General features: G+C 40.5%; 1 protein-coding gene and 1 long non-coding RNA gene across 3 annotated transcripts in view; one reads left to right on the top strand and one right to left on the bottom strand.

Moving 5' to 3' along the window:
- The window catches only part of LOC137382721 (uncharacterized), a 46124-nt gene extending 32659 nt beyond the window's left edge, over positions 1-13465 (top strand). The window contains exons 2-4 of the long non-coding RNA XR_010977265.1: positions 5937-6014; positions 7498-7605; positions 11498-13465. This is a non-coding gene — a long non-coding RNA (uncharacterized lncRNA). The remainder of the gene's footprint in view (positions 1-5936; positions 6015-7497; positions 7606-11497) is intronic.
- Positions 1-21169, bottom strand: part of kntc1 (kinetochore associated 1) — a 154493-nt gene that overhangs the window by 14450 nt on the left and 118874 nt on the right. For both annotated transcript variants that reach the window (XM_068055050.1, XM_068055051.1), the window contains exons 48-57: positions 19996-20212; positions 19426-19499; positions 17854-18064; positions 15267-15376; positions 13956-14011; positions 11853-11931; positions 7074-7192; positions 5932-6067; positions 4589-4684; positions 2556-2612 (exon numbers count right to left, since the gene is read on the bottom strand). In XM_068055050.1, coding sequence (XP_067911151.1) covers positions 2556-2612; positions 4589-4684; positions 5932-6067; positions 7074-7192; positions 11853-11931; positions 13956-14011; positions 15267-15376; positions 17854-18064; positions 19426-19499; positions 19996-20212 — 1155 coding nt within the window. The remainder of the gene's footprint in view (positions 1-2555; positions 2613-4588; positions 4685-5931; positions 6068-7073; positions 7193-11852; positions 11932-13955; positions 14012-15266; positions 15377-17853; positions 18065-19425; positions 19500-19995; positions 20213-21169) is intronic.

Below are 21169 nucleotides of genomic sequence, written 5' to 3'. Positions count from 1 at the left end.
GGCCCCCCCCTCCCCCCCCCCACCGATACCCATGGCGTCGAGGAGCTGGTAAAATTCAGCCCAGTGTCAATAGATACCTATAATTCTAGTCACCTGGAAGATTGTCACATTTGGTCCACTGCAATTCCTGCCTAATTTGCAGTGCTAAATTTTTGCTGTTTCCTTCCACTTCTGATGCTAGAGGGAAAAAGCGAGGGGGGAGGGGTGGTCAAGCGAGAGAGATGTGCGGGCATGAGGATAAAAAAGGTGGAGAAAAGTAACAAAAACAGAGAGTGAGTGCATGCAAGAGAGCAAGCATGGGCAGTTAAGAGAGAAAGTAGACAGGGAAGACATGCGACTATGTGCAAGTAAGAGAGGGCAGGGAAAAGAGGTAAGTTATGCTCCGAGAACATGCTTGAATGCATATTGGTAGCTAGCTGCACTATCAATTCATCTGTTGGAGTCAGCTCATCTCTGCATCGGAAGATTTTACATGCCAACCCCAAAACAGGATTTGACTCGTAATCTAAGATAAATGCCCAATGCAGTACTGAGGGAGTGCTGCCTTGTCAAAAGGTGCTGTCCTTCAAATAAAGCAATAAACCTCATCTTCTGGTGACCCAGGTAGACCCTTTGTGCCATTCAAAGAGCTCTCCTGGTATCCTCACCAACATTTGTCCATCAACCCATACACCCAAAAAAAAGATTCATTGAACTGCTGTCTAGATATTGCTGGTGCAGAAGGTGGCCATATGGAATAGCAGTAATTGTACCTTCCAGCACTTTCTGTAATTGTACCTTATTGTGTGAAGTCCTTCAGATATTTTGCCATGATAAGGTGTAATAAAGAAGTTGAATTTACTAAGCTGCTAATGTTTGAAGTCAAAAATCACAAAATCTGTTCCATCTCCTAGGCTTACTACTGCAATTATGATTTACATGAAATGCTCTTTTGCAATTAAAAAAAAATCAGAATAGGTTATCTAATGCTTCAGTAGTCTTCATCTAACAGATCACTAGTTCTACTTCTGGGTCCTACCCAGTCAATTAGGGGCGGCACAGTAGCGCAGTGGTTAGCACCGCAGCCTCACAGCTCCAGCGACCCGGGTTCAATTCTGGGTACTGCCTGTTTGGAGTTTGCATGTTCCCCCTGTGACTGCGTGGGTTTTCGCCGGGTGCTCCGGTTTCCTCCCACAGCCAAAGACTTGCAGGTTGATAGGTAAATTGGCCATTATAAATTGCCCCTAGTATAGGTAGGTGGTAGAGGAATATAGGGAAGGTGGGGATGTGGTAGGAATATGGGATTAGTGTAGGATTAGTATAAATGGGTGGTTGATGGTCAGCACAGACTCGGTGGGCCGAAGGGCCTGTTTCGGTGCTGTATCTCTAAATAAATAAAAATAAATAAATAAATTTTCTCTCCTCTTTATTGAAGGCATCAACTCCTTACTAAAGTACAGTTCTGCAGATGGCAGATGTTCTACATGTCCTCCTTCCAGAGGCCTTTATTCATTTGAGACTCTTGGTGTTACATATCACAGGTTATTTAGCAAGAAGGGATCAAAGCAAAACCTGAATCTGTCCATCCAACATCCATACACATGCACTTCCAGCATGAATTAAAGGATAGCAATCAAGACTGGGAATAATAGGCGATTTTTAAAAATCCCTCCCAAAAATAGGGGCACAGAACATAATTGTAGAGAACCTATCACTGAAATTAATAAAATCAGATCAAATTGTGGATCAAAATTGGTATCTTACTGGTTTGCATGGATTAGTTAGTCAATAGATGATCCCTCAGGGAGCTGCAGCTCTGCTGCATCGACATAAGTAAAATGAAACTGCAAGTCTTTTAGAATGCAATTAGGAAAGATGATAACCTTTTCCCTAATCAACTTCTACAGAAGTTATGAGATCATAAACACTTCAAAAGTTTGGCAACAGTTAGAGAGAAGGTGGAGTAGAAAAACCAGGACAGAAATGCTATATTTATTAGCTCCTAATAGCTCCAAAAGGAGTAACTTTGTTGGATTAGGATTAAAAGTTTTTAATGACACATTTAACACAGATTATTATGTACCCTACAGAAAACTACAACTTCAATTGAGAAACTTGAAATATAACATCAAGTTAAAATAATAATGTCTTCTGGTGAATATATTGAAATTTTCCCAGTTACGTTCAGGAGTCATGGGGAAATTGGACTGTCTTCTTAGAACCTCCCTCAGAAAAAGTTGTGGAGCACAGACCATGCTGTGAAGTGCGTATGGTTTGTTGGAAAGACAGGCCAAATCACACATGTTATGCACATTCCAAATTGTTCTTTCAGTAGCTTACTGGCACATAGATTAAAAGAATTATTGCATTTAATTGAACATTACACAATGAGTTGACTTGAGAAATGGGTCAATGTTATGTTTGCTAATGTTTCACATCTGCAGTACCAGTGCCTTATTTCTCTCTATTGTATTAGGGAAAGCACAATGACAATCCCCTCTCATCGCTGTATCACCATGATATAAAAAAAGATCAGAATTAGGTCTACAATAGTATTTGCAGAGAATAGCACATACCTGCCACAAAGGAAGTATTGCAGTGATTGCTACTAGAACTTTCCTCAAGTAGTTGGTCTGTAACATATAATCATGTTGAATTTTGTAGAAAAACTTCACATTTCATTTAAACAGAAGTGCATATTTAGTGTTGCAAAACATATATAAAAGAATATTAATGTAACTCTGAAGACAAACTTTTTCAATATTTTAAAAAGCAACAACAAACTATTTTGGTTATACATAAAATTTATAATTGCTCCTCTTTTATACCCCTAAGTTTGAAGACAGGCATCTGATCCCCCTTTCACACCCCTCAAAATATATATGACTGTTACATCAATATGCTACACTAGGAAGTGGTCTTACACAGGTTAACAAATGGAAATTCCCAGTCTCAAGTGGGCTGCAAAGGTGATAGAAAAAAAGTTGCAGAATAGCGACCTGGTAGAAGGCATTCTTTGAATCATAGAATACATGAAATGAGGGGTGGGGGGGAACTGGAGAAACATGGGAATCCAAAATAATGACAAGAAAATAAATGTATTTGAAGAAGTGTGTCTGTATGAATTTCACTATACAGTAGTGACAGATAGCCTTGCCCTCCAAGGATATTTCAAAACAATAACTAAAAATATTGACTTCACAGCAACTTCAGTAATTACAGCATACTTGGTGAAACAGCATTATCTTGGTAAAAGTCCAACCCAATATCTGATCCACCTCTACCACCACACAGAAATAGTCCTAACAAGTTACAAACATCATCCTCTGTATTCTGACCATGGTGTAATATCACTCTTATCCTCCTTGACATCTCTGCAGCCTTCGTCACAACCTGTTGCATTTATATACTGCCTCAACATACTAAAATATCCCAAGCTGCTTCATAGCAGTTACCAAACAAAGTTTGACAGTCAACTACATCTACCTCTTCTAATACTCCTACTCTACAAAGATGGCTTTGCTTTACTGCACTTTTGGTGTCAGCCTTGGCGCAGTGGTAGAATTTTTGTCACAGCCTGAAAGTTATGGGTTTGCCCCACTCCAGAATCTTGAGCAGGTAATCTAGGCACTATTTGAAGACAAACAAGGGAGATATCCTGGCATCCTGGATAACATTTATCCCTCGATCAACATAATTAAAAACAAAATTATCTGATAATTTATATCACTGCTGTTTATGGAACCTGGCTGTACGCAAACTGTCTGTTGTATTTCCCTACCTTACACCAGTGACTACACTTACATTGGCTGTGAAGCATTCTGGAAACTTTAAGGCTGTGACAGGTCCTATATAAATTCTTTCTCTTACCTATCTGATTGTTTCCAAAGCAGCTCTGCCAATGTCCTCACTTCCCACACTTGCACCATCACCAATGGAGTCATCCAAAGGTTTACCGTTGGCCGCCTCCACTTGCATATCTACCTGCTGCCTCTTGGCATAGGGAACAACTTCCAAATGTACAATGATGACATGGATCTTCATCTTTTAATCATCTCTCCCAATCCTTATTTTCCTCACTGTCAAACTGCTTGTTCAACATCCAGCCTTGGATGAGTATTCATTTCCACCAGCTAAACACTAGGAAGAATGAAGCCTTTGTTCCCACTACAAGCTTTACACCCTCACCACTGACTCTCTCTCTCTCCTGAGCTACCAAATCAGGTAGAACCAGGCTAGTTGTAGCTTCAGTATCCTGTTCAACCCTGCTTTCTGCCCCTATATCATTTTCAACTCAATGGCAGTTCACTTTCACTTGATCTGCCTTAGCCCTTCCAGCACTGAAACTTTCATAATATGTCTCCTTTAAGACCTCCATCCTTTCAGTCACTCTCCTAATTTCTCTTTGGCAGCTTGGGATCTGTTTGCCTCATTTCTCTGAAGTGCTTCAAGAAGTTTTTCTATGTAAAAGGTGCTACACAAATGCCAGTTGCTATCAATCTCAAATAAGTATTCTCAAAATGAAAATGGTAAAATATACTTTGGGAGCATTTTATTTGTTTGTATTCGTTATGTATGCAGAAGGACTCAGCTGTATTTATTTACTTACCATGTTAAAAGCCAGCAGTTTCTGCAGTATGCCATTCCATAGCTGTGGGTCATACACCCTGTACTCCAAACTCAACTCAGTAACCAATCTAACAGCCTATGAATAAAAGAAACATTGTTTATTATAGCTTCCTATACAGAAAACGTCTAAACCTTAAGGAATACAGTGCCGTCTTTCAAAATAACTAGATGAATTCAAACAACCAGCACCTAAACCTCCACTTGTCTCAATACAACAATTTCCAGTGTAAAAGTATTACAATAGTGTTAAACCTTTTGTTTTAAATACAGCATACATCATCTAATTTTCTAAGTGTGAATGTGAATTTTTACATCTATTTCTACTTAACATTTGCAGGGAACAATTCTGAAGTCAATTCAGAGAGAAAAGGATCTAGGTGTTATTGCGCACTGATCACTCAAGGTTCATAACCAATGCGGAGAAAGCTGTTGTCAAAGCAATAATTGTAATAATAGAATCATTCAACAAAGTCAAAGGACATCATTCTGTCCTTTTTCAAGTCCTTAGCTAGGCTACATCTAGAGCATCCAGTTTTGGTTCCCTTTACGTGGTGGTGATATAATGGCCTTGGAAGTTGTTCAGATGAGAACCAAAAGAATTATTCCCATCTTAAAGAACATTAGTTACTCAGAAGCTTAAAGAAATGTGTCTATTTACTATAGAAAAGCACAGACTTAGAAGTGATCTGACAGAGGCATATAAAAGTGGATTGCGTATCCATTAATAGATTATTTCAGTTTGACAGATTTAGGAGAACCAGCAGTCATGGATTTAAGCTATGCAAGAGTAGGAACAGGTTAGATGTTAGGTGGTTCTTTTTCCAGACAGTAGTGGTGTGTGCTGACTCTCTGCTCGCCTTTAAGAGAGCTCGACTGGTTCTTGGCTGCAGCAGAAATTCCATCTTATGAATGGTAAGCAATTTACATAAGCAAGGCCAATGTGATCTTCTGGACTGGTTCAACAGCCTGAGAGGACTGAAGAGGAGGTTTCAGATTGCTTTCCTTTTTTGACTCTATTCTGTTGTCTCATCTAGGAGGAGATCACATAGCTGCTGTGGAACAGGAAGTATCTAATCATGATGCTCCAGGCATTATGAATGTAGGGCAGGTTTAATGGACCAGCTGATCTTTTCCTGCCTGTCAATTTTCATATGCATCAGTGCTGAATAGTACTTATAGTAAGATCAGAGAACACAAAGTGAAGCTCATCACATGATAGATGAGCAATACATATAAAACACATTTTCTCTAATCAAAATGTTACTACGGAGATAAACTATGCTAGCAGTTCTGCATTAAATTTACACAGATCTTTGTACTAACTCTAGGTTCGTGGTTGTGGTTCTTCCATAACCCTTTGATCATGCCTTCTTTGGGACTGCTGTGGAACGATTCAATGGTGTATGGTATGTTCAAGATTTCAAATTCAGCCAAATAAATGCAATACTTCAGGTAACACCTACAAGAACAAAGCTCAGTTACATCTATTATAGCTAGTTCCATTATGAAAAGGCATTTATTGAACCAATTAAGTAGACACTTTAGTAACAAAAACAGTCTTCAAAATCAACAATTCGATAATTAAACAAGGGTATCTCTTTCATAATAATGGTTTTGGATATGGTGGTATTGACTAAATTTCTAATACAACTATCGTGACCTATGTAATTTACATTCTGAAGCAGTTTTTCCTAGAATTTTGGTACTACATAACACTCTGATTAAAATCTGAAAGTTTAAATTACAAATGACCCAAAATATTCCATATGTTGCATTTTGCAATAATTTTCTTTTTTAAAAATATGTTTTCTCATCCCCATTTACCCCTACTCTCCGAAAGACAGCTATGTAAGTGCTACTGATAACAGTGGCACTTCACTGCTGTACTCATTAACTATCGTTCAAGTGTGAGCCTGAACATTGTCAGCAGGCAGTTCAACCATAGAGCAGGCAATTCAACCATAGGGGCCATCATAGCCAAATTTGCCCTAGTCTTTGCTTGAACATATCTAGCAGAGGTAGTTAGAGAGTCCTGGGAAGCCTGTTGTTTTTCCACCACCAAGTCCGATGATTCTGAAGCTAATTATAATGCCCTGACGCTACCCTGGCTGTGTGCCAAATTTAGCAAAATCCCAGGATCAAACTTGGGACCTTTCTAATCCATATGGTTCAATGCCAGAATAGATAGCACATGCACCCACTAAGCCAAAGGCCCAAGAGGTGTGGAAAAGAAGAATGAGAATTTTCTATTCAATCATTTTTGTTTTGTTAGCAGCAAGCACAACTTTTACAATTGTGGGGCTCTGACCTTGCACACAATGGAATGGAGGGGCAGACTAATGCTGCAAAATAGAAAGCAACTTGGAATACATTTTCACCAAACTCTTTGCAAGGGAATGCTTAGTTAGTTTGGAATTGCAAGATTTATTAGTATGCGTTTAGCAAATGGTTTAATTGCAACATACTTGATTTGCTCAACTGATTGCTGACTGATGGTTGCGATTGTCTCACTGTCTGCTATATGAAGAAGACACTGCAACGCACGGCTTCTATGGGAAAATGGCAGTTGGGGGCCCCCAAAAGGCTAGAAAATCAGAAATGAGAGGTTATTAATCAAGCATAAATTTGCTATTGAGTAAATTACATCAAGTGTAAAATCTATATTTAAGAGCAATCGTTCAAAGTCAGCAAAAGCACTGGTGTTTCAATGGACTAGATTATTAGTGCCTGTGATTCTCCACTACTTATGCACCAGCATCCCCTCTCTTCTCACCCAGAAAATGTAGTACCATAGGAAAAGAAAACAAGAGGAGAAAATAATAAAGTTAAAATTAAACGCTTCTTTTAAAAATGAATACTAATGCTCTGATGCTCTTACATTCCAACTAGTAAATAAGGCCTGTAAGACTAAGAGGAAGAGCAGGCAGGGAGATGTTGCTGAGCACAGCAGGACTGGTGGTGTGAAGTGCATTTGTTTCAATGCGAGAAGTATAACAGGTAAGGCAGATGAACTTCGAGCTTGGATTAGTACTTGGAACTATGATGTTGTTGCTATTACAGAGACTTGGTTGAGGGAAGGACAGGATTGGCAGCTGAACGTTCCGGGATTTAGAAGCTTCAGGCAGGATAGAGGGGGATGTAAAAGGGGTGGGGGGGGGGGTTGCATTACTGGTTAAGGAGAATATCACAGCAGTACTGCGGGAGAACACCTCAGAGGGGTGATGCAGCGAGGCAATATGGGTAGAGCTCAGGAATAGGAAGGGTGCAGTCACAATGCTGGGGATTTACTATAGGCCTCCCAACAGCCAGCAGGAGATAGAGGAGCAGATATGTAGACAGATTTTGGAAAGATGTAAAAGCAACAGGGTTGTCGTGGTGGGTGATTTTAACTTCCCCTATATTGACTGGGACTCACTTAGTGATAGGGCTTGAATGGGGCAGAATTTGTAAGAAGCATTCAGGAGGGCTTCTTGAAACAATATTTAGATAGTCCAACTAGGGAAGGGGCCGTACTGGACCTGTTATTGGGGAATGAGCCCAGCCAAGTGGTCGAAGTCTCAGTAGGGGAGCATTTCGGGAACAGTGACCATAATTCCATAAGTTTTAAGGTACTTGTGGATAAGGATAACAGTAATCCTCGGGTGAACGTGCTAAATTGGGGGAAGGCTAATTATGACAATATTAGGCAGGAACTGAAGAATTTAGATTGGGGGGGGGAGGCTGTTTGAGGGTAAATCAACATCTGACATGTGGGAGTCTTTCAAACGTCAGTTGATTAGAATCCAGGACCGGCATGTTCTTGTGAGGAAGAAGGATAAGTTTGGCAAGTTTCGGGAACCTTGGATAACGAGGGATATTGTGAGCTTAGTCAAAAAGAAAAAGGAAGCATTCGTAAAGGCTAGAAGGCTGGGAACAGACGAAGCCCTTGAGGAATATAAAGAAAGTAGTAAGGAACTTAAGCAAGGAGTCAGGAGGGCTAAAAGGGGTCATGAAAAGTCATCGGCAATCAGGATTAAGGAGAATCCCAAGGCTTTTTATACGTATATAAAGAGCAATAGGGTAACCAGGGAAAGGAATGGCCCACTCAAGGACAGAGGAGGGAATCTATGCGTGGAGCCAGAGGAAATGGACAAGGTACTAAATGAGTACTTTGCATCAGTATTCACCAAAGAGAAGGACTTGGTGAATGATGCGTTCAGGGAAGGGAGTGTAGATAGTCTGGCTCACGTCGATATTAAAAAGGAGGCGTTGGGTGTCTTGAAAAACATAAAGGTAGATAAGTCCCCAGGGCCTGATGGGATCTACCCCAGAATACTGAGGGAGGCAAGGGAGGAAATTGCTGGGGCCTTGACGGAAATCTTTGTATCCTCATTGGCTGCAGGTGAGGTCCCAGAGGACTGGAGAATAGCCAATGTTGTTCCTTTGTTTAAGAAGGGTAGCAAGGGTAATCCAGGAAATTATAGGCCGGTGAGCCTTACATCAGCGGTAGGGAAATTATTGGAGAGGATTCTTCGGGACAGGATTTACTCCCATTTGGAAACAAATGAACTTATTAGCGAGAGGCAGCATAGTTTTGTGAAGGGGAGGTTGTGTCTCACTAACTTGATCGAGTTTTTTGAGTAAGTGACGAAGATGATTGATGAAGGAAGGGCAGTGGATGTTATCTACATGGACTTCAGTAAAACCTTTGACAAGGTCCCTCATGGCAGACTGGTACAAAAGGTGAAGTCACACGGGATCAGAGGTGAGCTGGCAAGATGGATACAGAACTGGCTCAGTCATAGAAGACAGAGGGTAGCAGTGGAAGGGTGCTTTTCTGAATGGAGGGCTGTGACTAGTGGTGTTCCGCAGGGATCAGTGCTGGGACCTTTGCTGTTTGTCGTATATATAAATGATTTGGAGGAAAATGTAGCTGGTCTGATTTGTAAGTTTGCGAACGACACAAAGGTTGGTGGAGTTGTGGATAGTGATGAGGACTGTCAGAGGATACAGCAGGATATAGATCGGTTGGAGGCTTGGGCGGAGACATGGCAGATGGAGTTTAATCCGGACAAATGTGAGGTAATGCATTTTGGAAGATCTAATACAGGTGGGAAGTATACAGTAAATGGCAGAACCCTTAGGAGTATTAACAGGCAGAGAGATCTGGGCGTACAGGTCCACAGATCACTGAAAGTGGCAACGCAGGTGGATAAGGTAATCAAGAAGGCATATGGCATACTTGCCTTCATCGGTCGGGGCACAGAGCATAAAAACTGGCAAGTCATGCTGCAGCTGTATGGAACCTTAGTTAGGCCACACTTGGAATATTGCGTGCAATGCTGGTCGCCACATTACCAGAAGGCTGTGGAGGCTTTGGAGAGGGTACAGAAGAGGTTTACCAGGACGTTGCCTGGTCTGGAGGGTATTAGCTATGAGGAGAGGTTGGATAAATTCGAATTGTTTTCACGAGAACGACGGAGGTGGAGGGGCGACATGATAAGAGGTTTACAAAGTTATGAGTGGCATGGACAGAGTGGATAGTCAGAAGCTTTTTCCCAGGGTGGAAGAGTCAGTTACTAGGGGACATAGGTTTAAGGTGCAAGGGGCAATGTTTAGAGGGGATGTGTGAGGCAAGTTTTTTTACAAAGAGGGTGGTGAGTGCCTGGAACTTGCTGCCGGGGGAGGTGGAACCAGGTACGATAGCGACGTTTAAGAGGCATCTTGACAAATACATGAATAGGATGGGAATAGAGGGATACGGACCCCGGAAGTGCAGAAGGTTTTAGTTTAGACAGGCATCAAGATCGGCGCAGGCTTGGAGGGCCGAATGACCCTGTTCCTGAGTTGTACTGTTCTTTGTTCCAGTCTATTTAGGTACAAACTTATATTTATTTTAAAAACCCATTTGTTTTTTCCTTTCAGTCACTCAGATTTGACCATTTTTTTAAAAAAGCATTTGAATGTTTTTTTTTCTTTCTTACTTGCATGGCTCCTGATGCCATGATGACAGGAAGGTCACAAGACTCAAAACTATAAATAACCACGCATTGCACCAATGTGCTGTACCATCTGGGAGACCAGGAATTCCATGGGCATTTCCCCTTTAAATATAACAATTTTTTTCTGTAGGTTGTTATTTTTATTCCGTCAATATAATTGGATCCTAATGTGCTTTGCAAAAGTATTCAAAACAGTGGTACAACAAATTCCAAATACAACATTTTTAAATCAAAATGCTACAGACAGCAAAGTACTTACTACTAGCATTGTTTTTTTTTGTAAGATGTGGCTGTGAAAATGAGCTTTGGTCTAATACGAGAAGGGAAATACAAAGCAGTGGGCTGAATTTTACCAGCCCTGCGACTTGGGGGTTGTGGTGGTGGGAGGAGTATAGGGTGCCCAGAAAATACCCGCCATGGGCCTCGACAATGGGAAGGTCCTGCCTTATTTTACCGGTGGCTGCAAGGCCTTGGGACGCCGCCCCACCACCCCCCAACTCGGTGACGGAACCTTAATTTCAATATTAAAATCTATGTTAATCACTGAATAATTACCTACCTTTCCACAACAGCTGTCCCACACCAATATTCCGGCCGGTTGCTGGAAGTCCCGCACCTTCAGATCTCCGTTCGGAGGTCCGAGGCGGAACACTATTGGGGAGGGGGGAGAAGTGAAGTTTACAGGGCGGGGGTGGGGTCATGGGAGGGAGCCGGGAAAACTCTTCCTATTGGTTGCGCGGATGGTTGCAAGGGGTTGAGGGTCAAAGGTAATGAAGTTCGGGGAGGAAGGTTCGTGACCTGAAAAAAAGTTTTTTGGGGGGGTGAGGGCAATTTACATATTTATTATTCATTGGGAGTGTGGGAGAGGGAAATGAAATTGTGAATAAATGTCTATCTTTATTTTTCAGCAGTCACTTAAAAAATTTTAATGAGTCCGAAGGGCCTGAAGCCCTTTAAAAGCAGCGCAGGACGCTGTTGCTGGAGCGCCCGCCCCCTCTACGTCATCTACATTCAAACGAGCCACCATGTGAAGTATCACGCCGGCTCCGCGGCGCACATCTTATGCGTGCGCCCAGAAGCTCGCTGCCGAGATAAAAATTCAGCCCAATGAGTGTGAACAAGGTAGTAGAGATGAATGGAAGTCCAAACAGATAGAAGAATTAAGTTTGAATCAAGATAGGATATAGATCCACCTTTCATTAATTTCAAATGAACAAATATGATGCTAATGAAAGTTATACATGCTCAGAAAGAATTACATACAGAGGATGAACCTGTTGCAACAGTAAATAGTAATTTTGCACTGTAGTCAACTGGGTACATTTGAAGAAGGTAAATAACTCTGCAAAAAACAAACATAAAATAAATATTAGAGCTTTAATTTAAGGAAAACAGATGTCATGAAATAATGTAAATATTTATATTTATTCCTAATACAGGCAAAAATTATTTCTTAATTGGATCCAGTTAGTTAAAATGCATTTTAAGTAAAATACTGCAGGTGCTGGAAATCTGAAATAAAATGCAGTGTTGTTCAATATGCTAGCTATTACCCACATGTGGTTAATTGGGAATTCAGCTGGAATTAAATTTCTGATTTAATAAATAAAAATGAGCAGTAAGGCACCATTGTTGGGCATGTGATCTCAATACTTCTATTCACACGGTGTATGTGAGTGTTTTTTGATCATTGAGTGCTTTCCTACCGAATGATGGTAGATGCTTCTTAATGGAAATACAACAGTGAAGCCTATTTATCTGTATTGTGAGTACATGTAAGGTATTGTCTACTAAAATTAGAGCATGCAGCTAAAATGGTGTCACCATAGCCACACCTGTGGCTAGTCAGCAATTTCTATCGGACAATACTTATAATGCACAGTGCTAGTAATGATACTCATTTCACACTACACAAAAATGGGTTTTAGTCTTTTATTCGCCATTAGTTTATTTTAAAAGTACAATGGGGGTAAACTTCTGCTGGAGTTCTCGTTTATCCACCACAACTTTGGTGGAAGAGCAATGGAAATTCTGCAAAAATGGCACAAAGCACCATTTAATTCATCTCCAATATTTTAGTTTCTCTAACGGCACACTTGGTTAAGGCAGTGAATAACAACCATACACATATGGGAAGTCTCAAGTTCCATCTTTGCTTTCTACTCAGTTCGGTGATTTCAGCTGGGACAACAGTGAGAGGAACACAACTGGTCTCATTACCCTTAAATTAGGGAGGACAAGATAAACTACAAGTAATGACCCTCTTCCTGAACGTTATTCAGTTACTTCATGTATAGAGATGGAGGGGGGTCAGGCACAACTGATGCTGCACCCATCCTTCCCAAATGAAAAGCCTGCTAAGACTCACTGTCTAACCTCACACATTAAGAACAGCTATTTGTGTGAGATACCAGAGGGCAAATGACACTCACTTATCTGTTATGGTCTGGAAAGCACTGACTGAAAGGGTAGTGTAAGCAGATTCAATAGTAACTTCAAAAGGGAAAAATTGCAGGAGTGCAGGGAGTGGGACTAATTGAACAGCTCTTTCAAAGAGCTGACGCAGGAACCATGGTCCAACTATCCTCCTTCTGTGCTGTATGATTCTAATGACATAACAATACGCCAGTGCGGACTCAATTCCTTCAGAAGAGAGGAGACAAAGCTTTTTTTAAAAAAAATTACTATACTTAACTCACAGAACAGCACATACAGAGTTAGAAGAAAGTACTATGAATGATGTATATTGCAATATATTTACCGTGTACAATTGATCTGATCAATCAGACTCATTTCTGTGGAGCATAAATGTCAGCATAGACCAGTTGGGCCAAATAGTCTGTTGCTGTGCTGCAAATTCTATGTATTGAATACCCTTGGATCACCCAAAGTAGTTATTTCTTAATCTGACTCTTTAAAATAAACCTATACAAAATTCCTTTAGAAATCTTGTGTTTATTTAGAGTTAAATGATCTCTTGGAGAAGAAGAAAGCCATAAGGAATCCCGTAGAGTGGATCATGGTTCATTTCCTTCCTACCAAGTATTTCTTTAAAAAAGCTAACCATGGTGACACCATCAGAATCGGATGCTTCACAAGGAGATTCACATTGCTCAAATAATGGACTATGCACTAGATTTATTGTTTAAAAAAATTTTATGGAGTAAGTAGTTATCATTATTCATTGTACCTATCCCTAAAGCCACTTTTAAGTAACCATACAAACTAAAGTGAGAATGGAAAAGTTAAATCCAAAAGTTGCTTAAAACAAGACAATATCTAAGACGTATGAACTTGGCCATAGCAACGAATCCTCACAGGCATCACTTTCATTCAGATATATGAACATGAACAGAATGAACTCACCTCATCAGTGCTGGATCTTCTTGCATGTTATTAAAGATGTCTTGTGACTTATTATCCTAAAATTGAGAAAAGAAATACCTCCCAGTAACATAAAATTAAAATTATTTCATACTAGCATAATTAACAAAAAGTGAGTGCCTTTATCTGTGGCAAAAACAACAATCCTAAAACAAATCTATTACTTATGTATAACAGTAATGAATAGTTTATACTGGAATGAAAGATCTGAAGATCCAATCCAAAAGCTGGGATCAAATTCTAAGCACTTAACAGCATGTTTTAATTTATAAATCTGAATCATTTATAGTATAGGAAGGAGGGTCAAAACAGTTATCAGTTCACTTGCCTAGCAAAGCTATCTCATTTTTTTCCCTCTTCAGCAGCTTTTGCTTTTCTACCTTGCCTTAAACATCTATGAGCATTTTTTTTTTTAAAAGGACAAAAAAGTTTTTGAGTGAAACATTTTTCGCCATTATTTTAATACCAAAAGCCTAAGTATATTTGATTAAAACTAGAGAAGAGGGCAACAGGCAGCTGTGGAACTTACCAATGACAATACAAGAAGGTGCACAGCTGTTGGCCCATTGAAAACTTTAAAAAAGCTACTTAAAATCACCTACATTTAAAGTTGAACACAAGACTTAAAATTTCTTTACCAATTTTGCACCTATAAAGTAGGTATCGAACACTTGGATGTGTCTTCTATTTTAGAATAAACACATTGAACAATTAAAATTTCCATGATAATCAGTGTAAGGGTATTAAAAGGGAAACAAAAAAAAGAGGTAATTGGGATAACAAAGATAAAGATTCTATCACTAATATAGAAGAGCAGGTTCAATGATGGCAAATAACCTACACCTCTACTGTGGTGCAAAATGTCAGTATTAAACAGCACTCATCTAAGATCTCTTTAATAGTAAAACATGCACAGAATGAACAGGAAAAAACAGAAATATACAGCAGGTCCAGCTTCTAGAAAAAAGTCAAGACTTTAGGTCGAGATCATTTGCCAGAACCCAAGCATCACACCACAACCCAAACCACAAATTTCTTTTCAGATGCTAACTGACTGATATTTGCATTTTCAACATTATTGTTTCAAAATGTTCAGCATTTGTTTTTTTTCTTTTCATCATATACATGGAGATGACACACTCCAATATAGCAATTAAATCAGTTTTTATCACCCATGTTAATTATGGCAACCATTGTTGTTGCACCGTGAAACCAGGACCATGACATGCTACAGCTTGTTTATAAGATTACATCCATGCAACTGACCACAATATTTGCTGATTATAAACTTACCAAATCTGGTTTGGTTGGAGGACACAAATATTCCTCCAGCAATGTAAACCTGATTTTATTTATATCTCGGTTATTTATTTTCGCCAGTTCACCAGTTAGAGTGTGAATATCTAAAAAAAAAATTCCGCTCATTAAATATTCCAAATATGAATCAAGTTATTTCATTTCCAGTTTCCAAATAAATTAGTTGCATCTTACCCATGTTAAATCAGATAAAGGAAACCAGTTTATTCTGAATGACAGTTAGCAAAATATTGATAGAATAGAGCTCTTTTTTATAAAGAGGGCATGGATTTTTATGCACATCAAAATGACAGAGATTAGTGAAATTCAGATTACTCATCTTCAGTGAATTTCCTTATTCTCAATATTATTTGTCCTCCAAATACAAATGAATATGGGAAAAATTACAGGGCAAATACAACAGCAACTTAGAATTATATCGTGTCTTTAATGTCCTGAGGCACTTTACAGGAGCATTATAAAACAAAATATGACACCAAGCTACGTAGGAGGTATTAGGTTAGATGACTAAAAGCTTGATTAAAGAGGTAGGTTTTAAGGACGTTTTAAAGCAGGAAAGCAAAGTAGAAAAATGAAGAGATGTTGGGTGGGTATTCCGGAGCTTAGGCCCAGGCAATTGAATGCATGACCATCAGTGGTGGAGCGATTAAAATTAAGGATGCTCAAAAAGGCCAGAATTAAATGAGTGCAGATATCTCAGATGATTGTGGCTCTGGAGGAAGTTACGGAGATATGAAGGGATTTGAAAACAAAGAGGACAATTTTAAAATCTTGACCGGGAGCCAATGTAGGTCAGGGAGAACAGTGGTGGTAGGTGAGCGTGACTTGGTGCGAGTTAAGACACAGGCAGCAGAGTTTTGGATCGTCTCATGTTTACGAGGGGTAGAATGTGGGAGATAAGCCAGGAGTGCGTTAGAATAGTCAAGTCTAGAGGTAACGAAGGCATGAATGAAGGTTTCAGATGAGCTGAGATAGGGGTGAAGTCAGGCGATGTTACGGAGGTAGAAATAGGCAGTCTTATTGATGGCGTACATATTAGTGATGGTGCAAATATGAGGTCAAAAGTTGATCTCGGGGTCAAATGTGACACCAAGGTTGTGAATAGAATGGCTTAATCTCAGACTATTGTCAGGGAAAGAGATGGCGCCAGTAGCTAGGGAATGGAGTTTGGAGGGGGGACCGAAAATGGTGGCTTCAGTCATTCCAATATTTAATTTATTTTAATTAATTTATTTATTTAAATAAATACTTAAGACTTTTGATCCTTGCATTAACCATTCAAGGTTCCTTGGATCATGGTGCACACAAGGATTTATAATGCAATATTTCGGCACAGGTATTATAAGAGCCACGTTAACAAAATGCAACAAGCTCAGACCACTCTACATCGGCCAAAGAAAGGCAGCTTAATACAGGGGGTGAGAAAGTGCGAGGCTTTGTGGGTACAGATCTGCAGAGTCTCAGTGAGGTAGTTGTGGGTGGAGGCTGCATTTTGGAGCTGTTTTAATGTGGGAAACAATATCAACACCACATTTGTTGCCCTCAGGTGCTGGTGGCGGTGGGTGGACAATCATCTCCTGGAACTTTTGCAGAGCTACTGGTGACTGTGCTCCCACAATAATGTTGGGTTTGGAATTCCAGGATATTGACAGTGTACAAGGAAGATGGTTTTGGAGTAGGTCTGCTCCAATGCATCAAGTCAAATTGAGAAGGCAGTTTGCACTTAATGGCCGGATTCTTACGCTGCCCCAACGGTTTGGATGGTGGCGGCATAAAATTGAGCGTCAGGCTCCGGGAGGCCTAACCACCCCGATTCCGCCTCCGATCAAGTTTACGGAGGTCCGGCAAGGGGTGGGGGGTGAGAAGCGGCCCACCCGCCCGCGGACAATCAAGACCCTTAAGTGGCTACTTAACAGCCACTTAAGGGCCCTCGCCCGCCTCCACGGGTATTTTACCGGTGGCAAGCAGGTGTGCCGAGGACTTGAAAGGCCGCCCAGCTATAGCTGCCGGCTTTTCTGCACCCCGGGGGGGCCTGGCAATCGGGCACAGGGTGCCCGATTGAGGGCCGCCCCCGCCTCCCAACCCAACCCCGGGATCCAAGATGCCCCACTCCCCCCAAATGCCCACCCTAGCCTCACCAGGGCACAACCGATTCCCCTGGTGAGGCTGCCCGAACGTACCTTCTGTCCCGGTTCCATTGCGTCCCCCTCGGTTGGCTGGGCTGCAGTCTCAGCAGTGGCCACCGTTCCCGGTGGTGCTGCTGAGACTAAGAGCTGCCGGCCTGCTGATTGGCCGACAGCTCACTGAGGCAGGACCTCCTCCCTCAAGCGGGTGGAAGTCCTGCCTCGGGCCAATTAAGGCCTGGGGATCCGTAAAATACGGGATGGATCCCCAGGCTGGGCGGGAGCGGGATCGGCACCGACATTTACGTCGGAGTCCGGCTCCGTCCGCCCAGCATAAAATTCCGGCCAATAGCTCAGAAAGCCAGATGATAACACAAATTCAGCACTCTATATAATATAGATACACAAGCATAAACAATTTCTTTTGCAGAAAAGCTTACCTGGATTGTCCCTGGCAGTAGGGTGTTTTAATCTGTCTTCAATGCTGCTGTGCTCATACAATGAACAAATGAGTTTAGCTGGAAATTTAATTAATTTCAGGTATTCAGGGCTGTTTAAGTTGTGGATTCTCAGCAGATTTGCTGTGGCTGAATTCTCATACTCTACTCGTAACTTAGTTAGTGAATCCTCTGCTTTTTGACGGGCTTTTTCCTAACAGTTCAAAAAAATTGCATTTTAAATGAGTTACTAAAATGAGCAAAAAATAAGTCTATTTATCAGTTATAATTTTTATCAAATATAAATATATATTTTATGAGGGGTTATTCCACACAGCCAATGGAAAGCTATATTCACAGGTTGGAGCTCGAGCTACAACAATATAACCCTGTATTTCCATTCAGTGGTCTCAATGAGTACATATCCTTGCTGGGAATGCTAAATTAACTCCATTGTTACATTATAATTTTTTAAAATTCATTTTGTGGGATTATGGGTGTCGCTGGCGAGGCTGGCGTTTATTGCCCATCCCTCATTGCCCTTGAACTGAGTGGCTTGCTAATCCATTTCTGAGGGCATTTTTAAGAGTCAACCACATTGCTGTGGGTCCAGAGTCACATGTAGGTCAGACCAGGCAAGGACGGCAGATTTCCTTCCTTAAAGGACATTAGTGAACCAGATGCGTTTTTAGAAAAATCGATAATAGTTTCATGGTCACCATTAGACTAGTTTTTTAAATTCCAGATTTAATAATTGAATTCAAATTTCACCATCTGTCGTGGTGGGATTCAAACCCATGTCCCCAAAGCATTAGCCTGGGTTCTGGATTACTAATCTAGTGACATTACCACTATGCCACCACCTCCCCTCCAATTTTGCAAGCATGGGCTGGTTGGGTACGGCCTGTACCTTGCCCGTTGCGAACAGCGGAAGGGACATGTTGTTTGATACGATCCGCCAGTCTAATCCTCAGTGTGCTAAGAATTACACTGACAACCAACTTAAGATGGTCAGTCGGGTTCACAGTGTGGCGCATCTGTGTGTACTGGAAGCTACATATATTAATACACAGGGTCCTGTTCTTTGCAGACAGAAAGAACATGTACACACATTGCGCCTATTTCAACTAAATAAAATAAGTGACAGCAATTCGCTGGTTCATTCCTCAGGGCAATGCCTTGACCAATCACAGTCAAGCTGCCTGGTTTAAATTTCAAACAAAGCTTGGCAGTTAACTGTCAGTCACCATAAACTGGTGCATTCTCCATGGCAATGCCTCTACCAATCAGAGTCCACTTGCCAACCAATCAGTACTCTCTTCTCATACAGTATAAATTTGTTGTTTCCCTTAAATTGGTATTCTTGCGGTGTCTTGATGAGCGCAAGACGAAAAGCTTCAACAAAATGTCTCTATTTTCAGCAATACTCAAGTTCTCTACTACCAAACAACTATTCACTGAATATCTTAATTTTTTTAACAAATAAAAGCAAATCAAAGGAGCTTGCCGGTCACCTTACAGAATTTTGGTTCCTTTATAAGATGGCAGATACCAATTTTAGTATTTTAAACATACCGTTGGTGCTGTCGATTTTAACCAGTTCTCTGACATTTGTAGACAAAATTTCAAGGCTTGGATTTTGTCAGGTCCTGCAACCAAAGAGCATTCAGCTTTTACCAAGATAGCTGATCAAAACCTGATCCTTAGAAAGTCTGTGCATATATAACAGAAAGTAGTTAAAGGCAAGCAAGCATAGCTAAAAGGAAAAAAAAATGCTGATTCGTAACTTCAAAGTTTATTCAGTCGTTTATGATCTCACATTAAAAAACATATTGCACGTTACACAATTAGATATTTTTCCTTTTAAGTGTTCAACATGACATATGCTGGGAGGAGCTGAGGAGAATTGAAACAGCAGAAATTAGGTAGGCAACTTCTTATATGTTCTTTGCCAGTATGCCAAAGCCTGTATTTTAAATATTTTTTGCCTAAACCATCTAATGGTTCATCATCATAGTGCCTGAGAATAGGTTCCCTGCCTGGCTTGTTAGGTTTGACAAATTAAATCAAAGTAGTGAATGTGGAAGGTAGTTCCATCAATTTTATTCATAGCACCAGATCCTTATGAGCAAATGTACAATTTACCTGTTGGAAGTTCCTGAGCAACCTGATGCGAACTAGCAGTAGCCCATTCGGGATTTGTAATTGCCAAAATGTATGACTGTACATTTTTTACAGTCTCAGCAATTTCCTTTGTTATCAGTGAAACACATCCTTCTTTGGTCAGCTTTAGCACTTTTGGTTTCAGTGTTTTTGCAAGCACATGGTCAACAGCTTTCATATGAAGTGTATCCAAAGACACCTGAATGAAAATAAGTTCCATTTACTAAAGGCAGATAAAGAAAAGGATAATACATGACATCAGATAGAGGAAAATAATAGTATAAGGTCAGCCAGAGTTTCTCTCACTTCCAACTGCAATCCCATCACCTCTGCAATAAGGATCAAATTAGTCGTGGTTGCAACATGTGTGATGACTGAATAGCCTGTAGATACTTTAAGAATGGCTAAAAGTCAATTAGCAGATCAAGGTTTTCCATCTCCCTCCCCAACCCCCACAATTGTGCAAATGAACCACAAAAATGAGAGCCTACATTTCCAGAGACCAGGATCAGAGTTGGCTTTACCAATATAAATATAGCACATCTGAGCAGCAGAAATGACTAGCGTAAAGATAAAAGAGGACCTTTACAAGGTTAAAAAGGTTAGCTTGGAATTCAGAAAAGCAGTTAGCTTCCTGGATAGTATGTTACATAGGAACATGAGTAGGCCATTTAGCCCCACAAGCCTGCTCTGCCATTCACTTAATACCCATATCCCTTAATACCATTGATAGATTTTTGTTAACTAATCTCAACTTTAAAATTAAAAATTCACTTAGCATCAACTGCAATTCCAAACTTCTACCACATGTGGAAGTGTTTCCTAATTTCACTCCTGAAAGGCCTGGCTCTAACCTTCAGGCTATGTTCACTAGTCCTAAATTCCCAAATTGGTGGAAATAGTTTCTCTCTACCAACCCTATAATTTCCCCTTAATATCTTGAAAACATTGATCAAATCACCCTAACCTTCTAAATTTCAGGGAATACAACCCTGGTTTGTGTAACCTCTCCTTAGGCTGAATTTTACTAGCCGATCTCGGCGGCGAACTTCAGAGATGGCGGGGCGCATGCACAGGATTTGCTCCTTGCAATTTAACCCTTAGAGTCCAGGTATCATTCTGGTAAATAGATCCTTCCAGCATTCAATTAGCCTTT

The sequence above is a fragment of the Heterodontus francisci genome, chromosome 23 (assembly GCF_036365525.1).
Source record: "Heterodontus francisci isolate sHetFra1 chromosome 23, sHetFra1.hap1, whole genome shotgun sequence".
Classification (NCBI taxonomy): Eukaryota; Metazoa; Chordata; class Chondrichthyes; order Heterodontiformes; family Heterodontidae; genus Heterodontus; species Heterodontus francisci.
The sequence above is the reverse complement of the archived record's forward strand: the minus strand, read 5'-3'. Positions and strand labels throughout refer to the sequence as shown.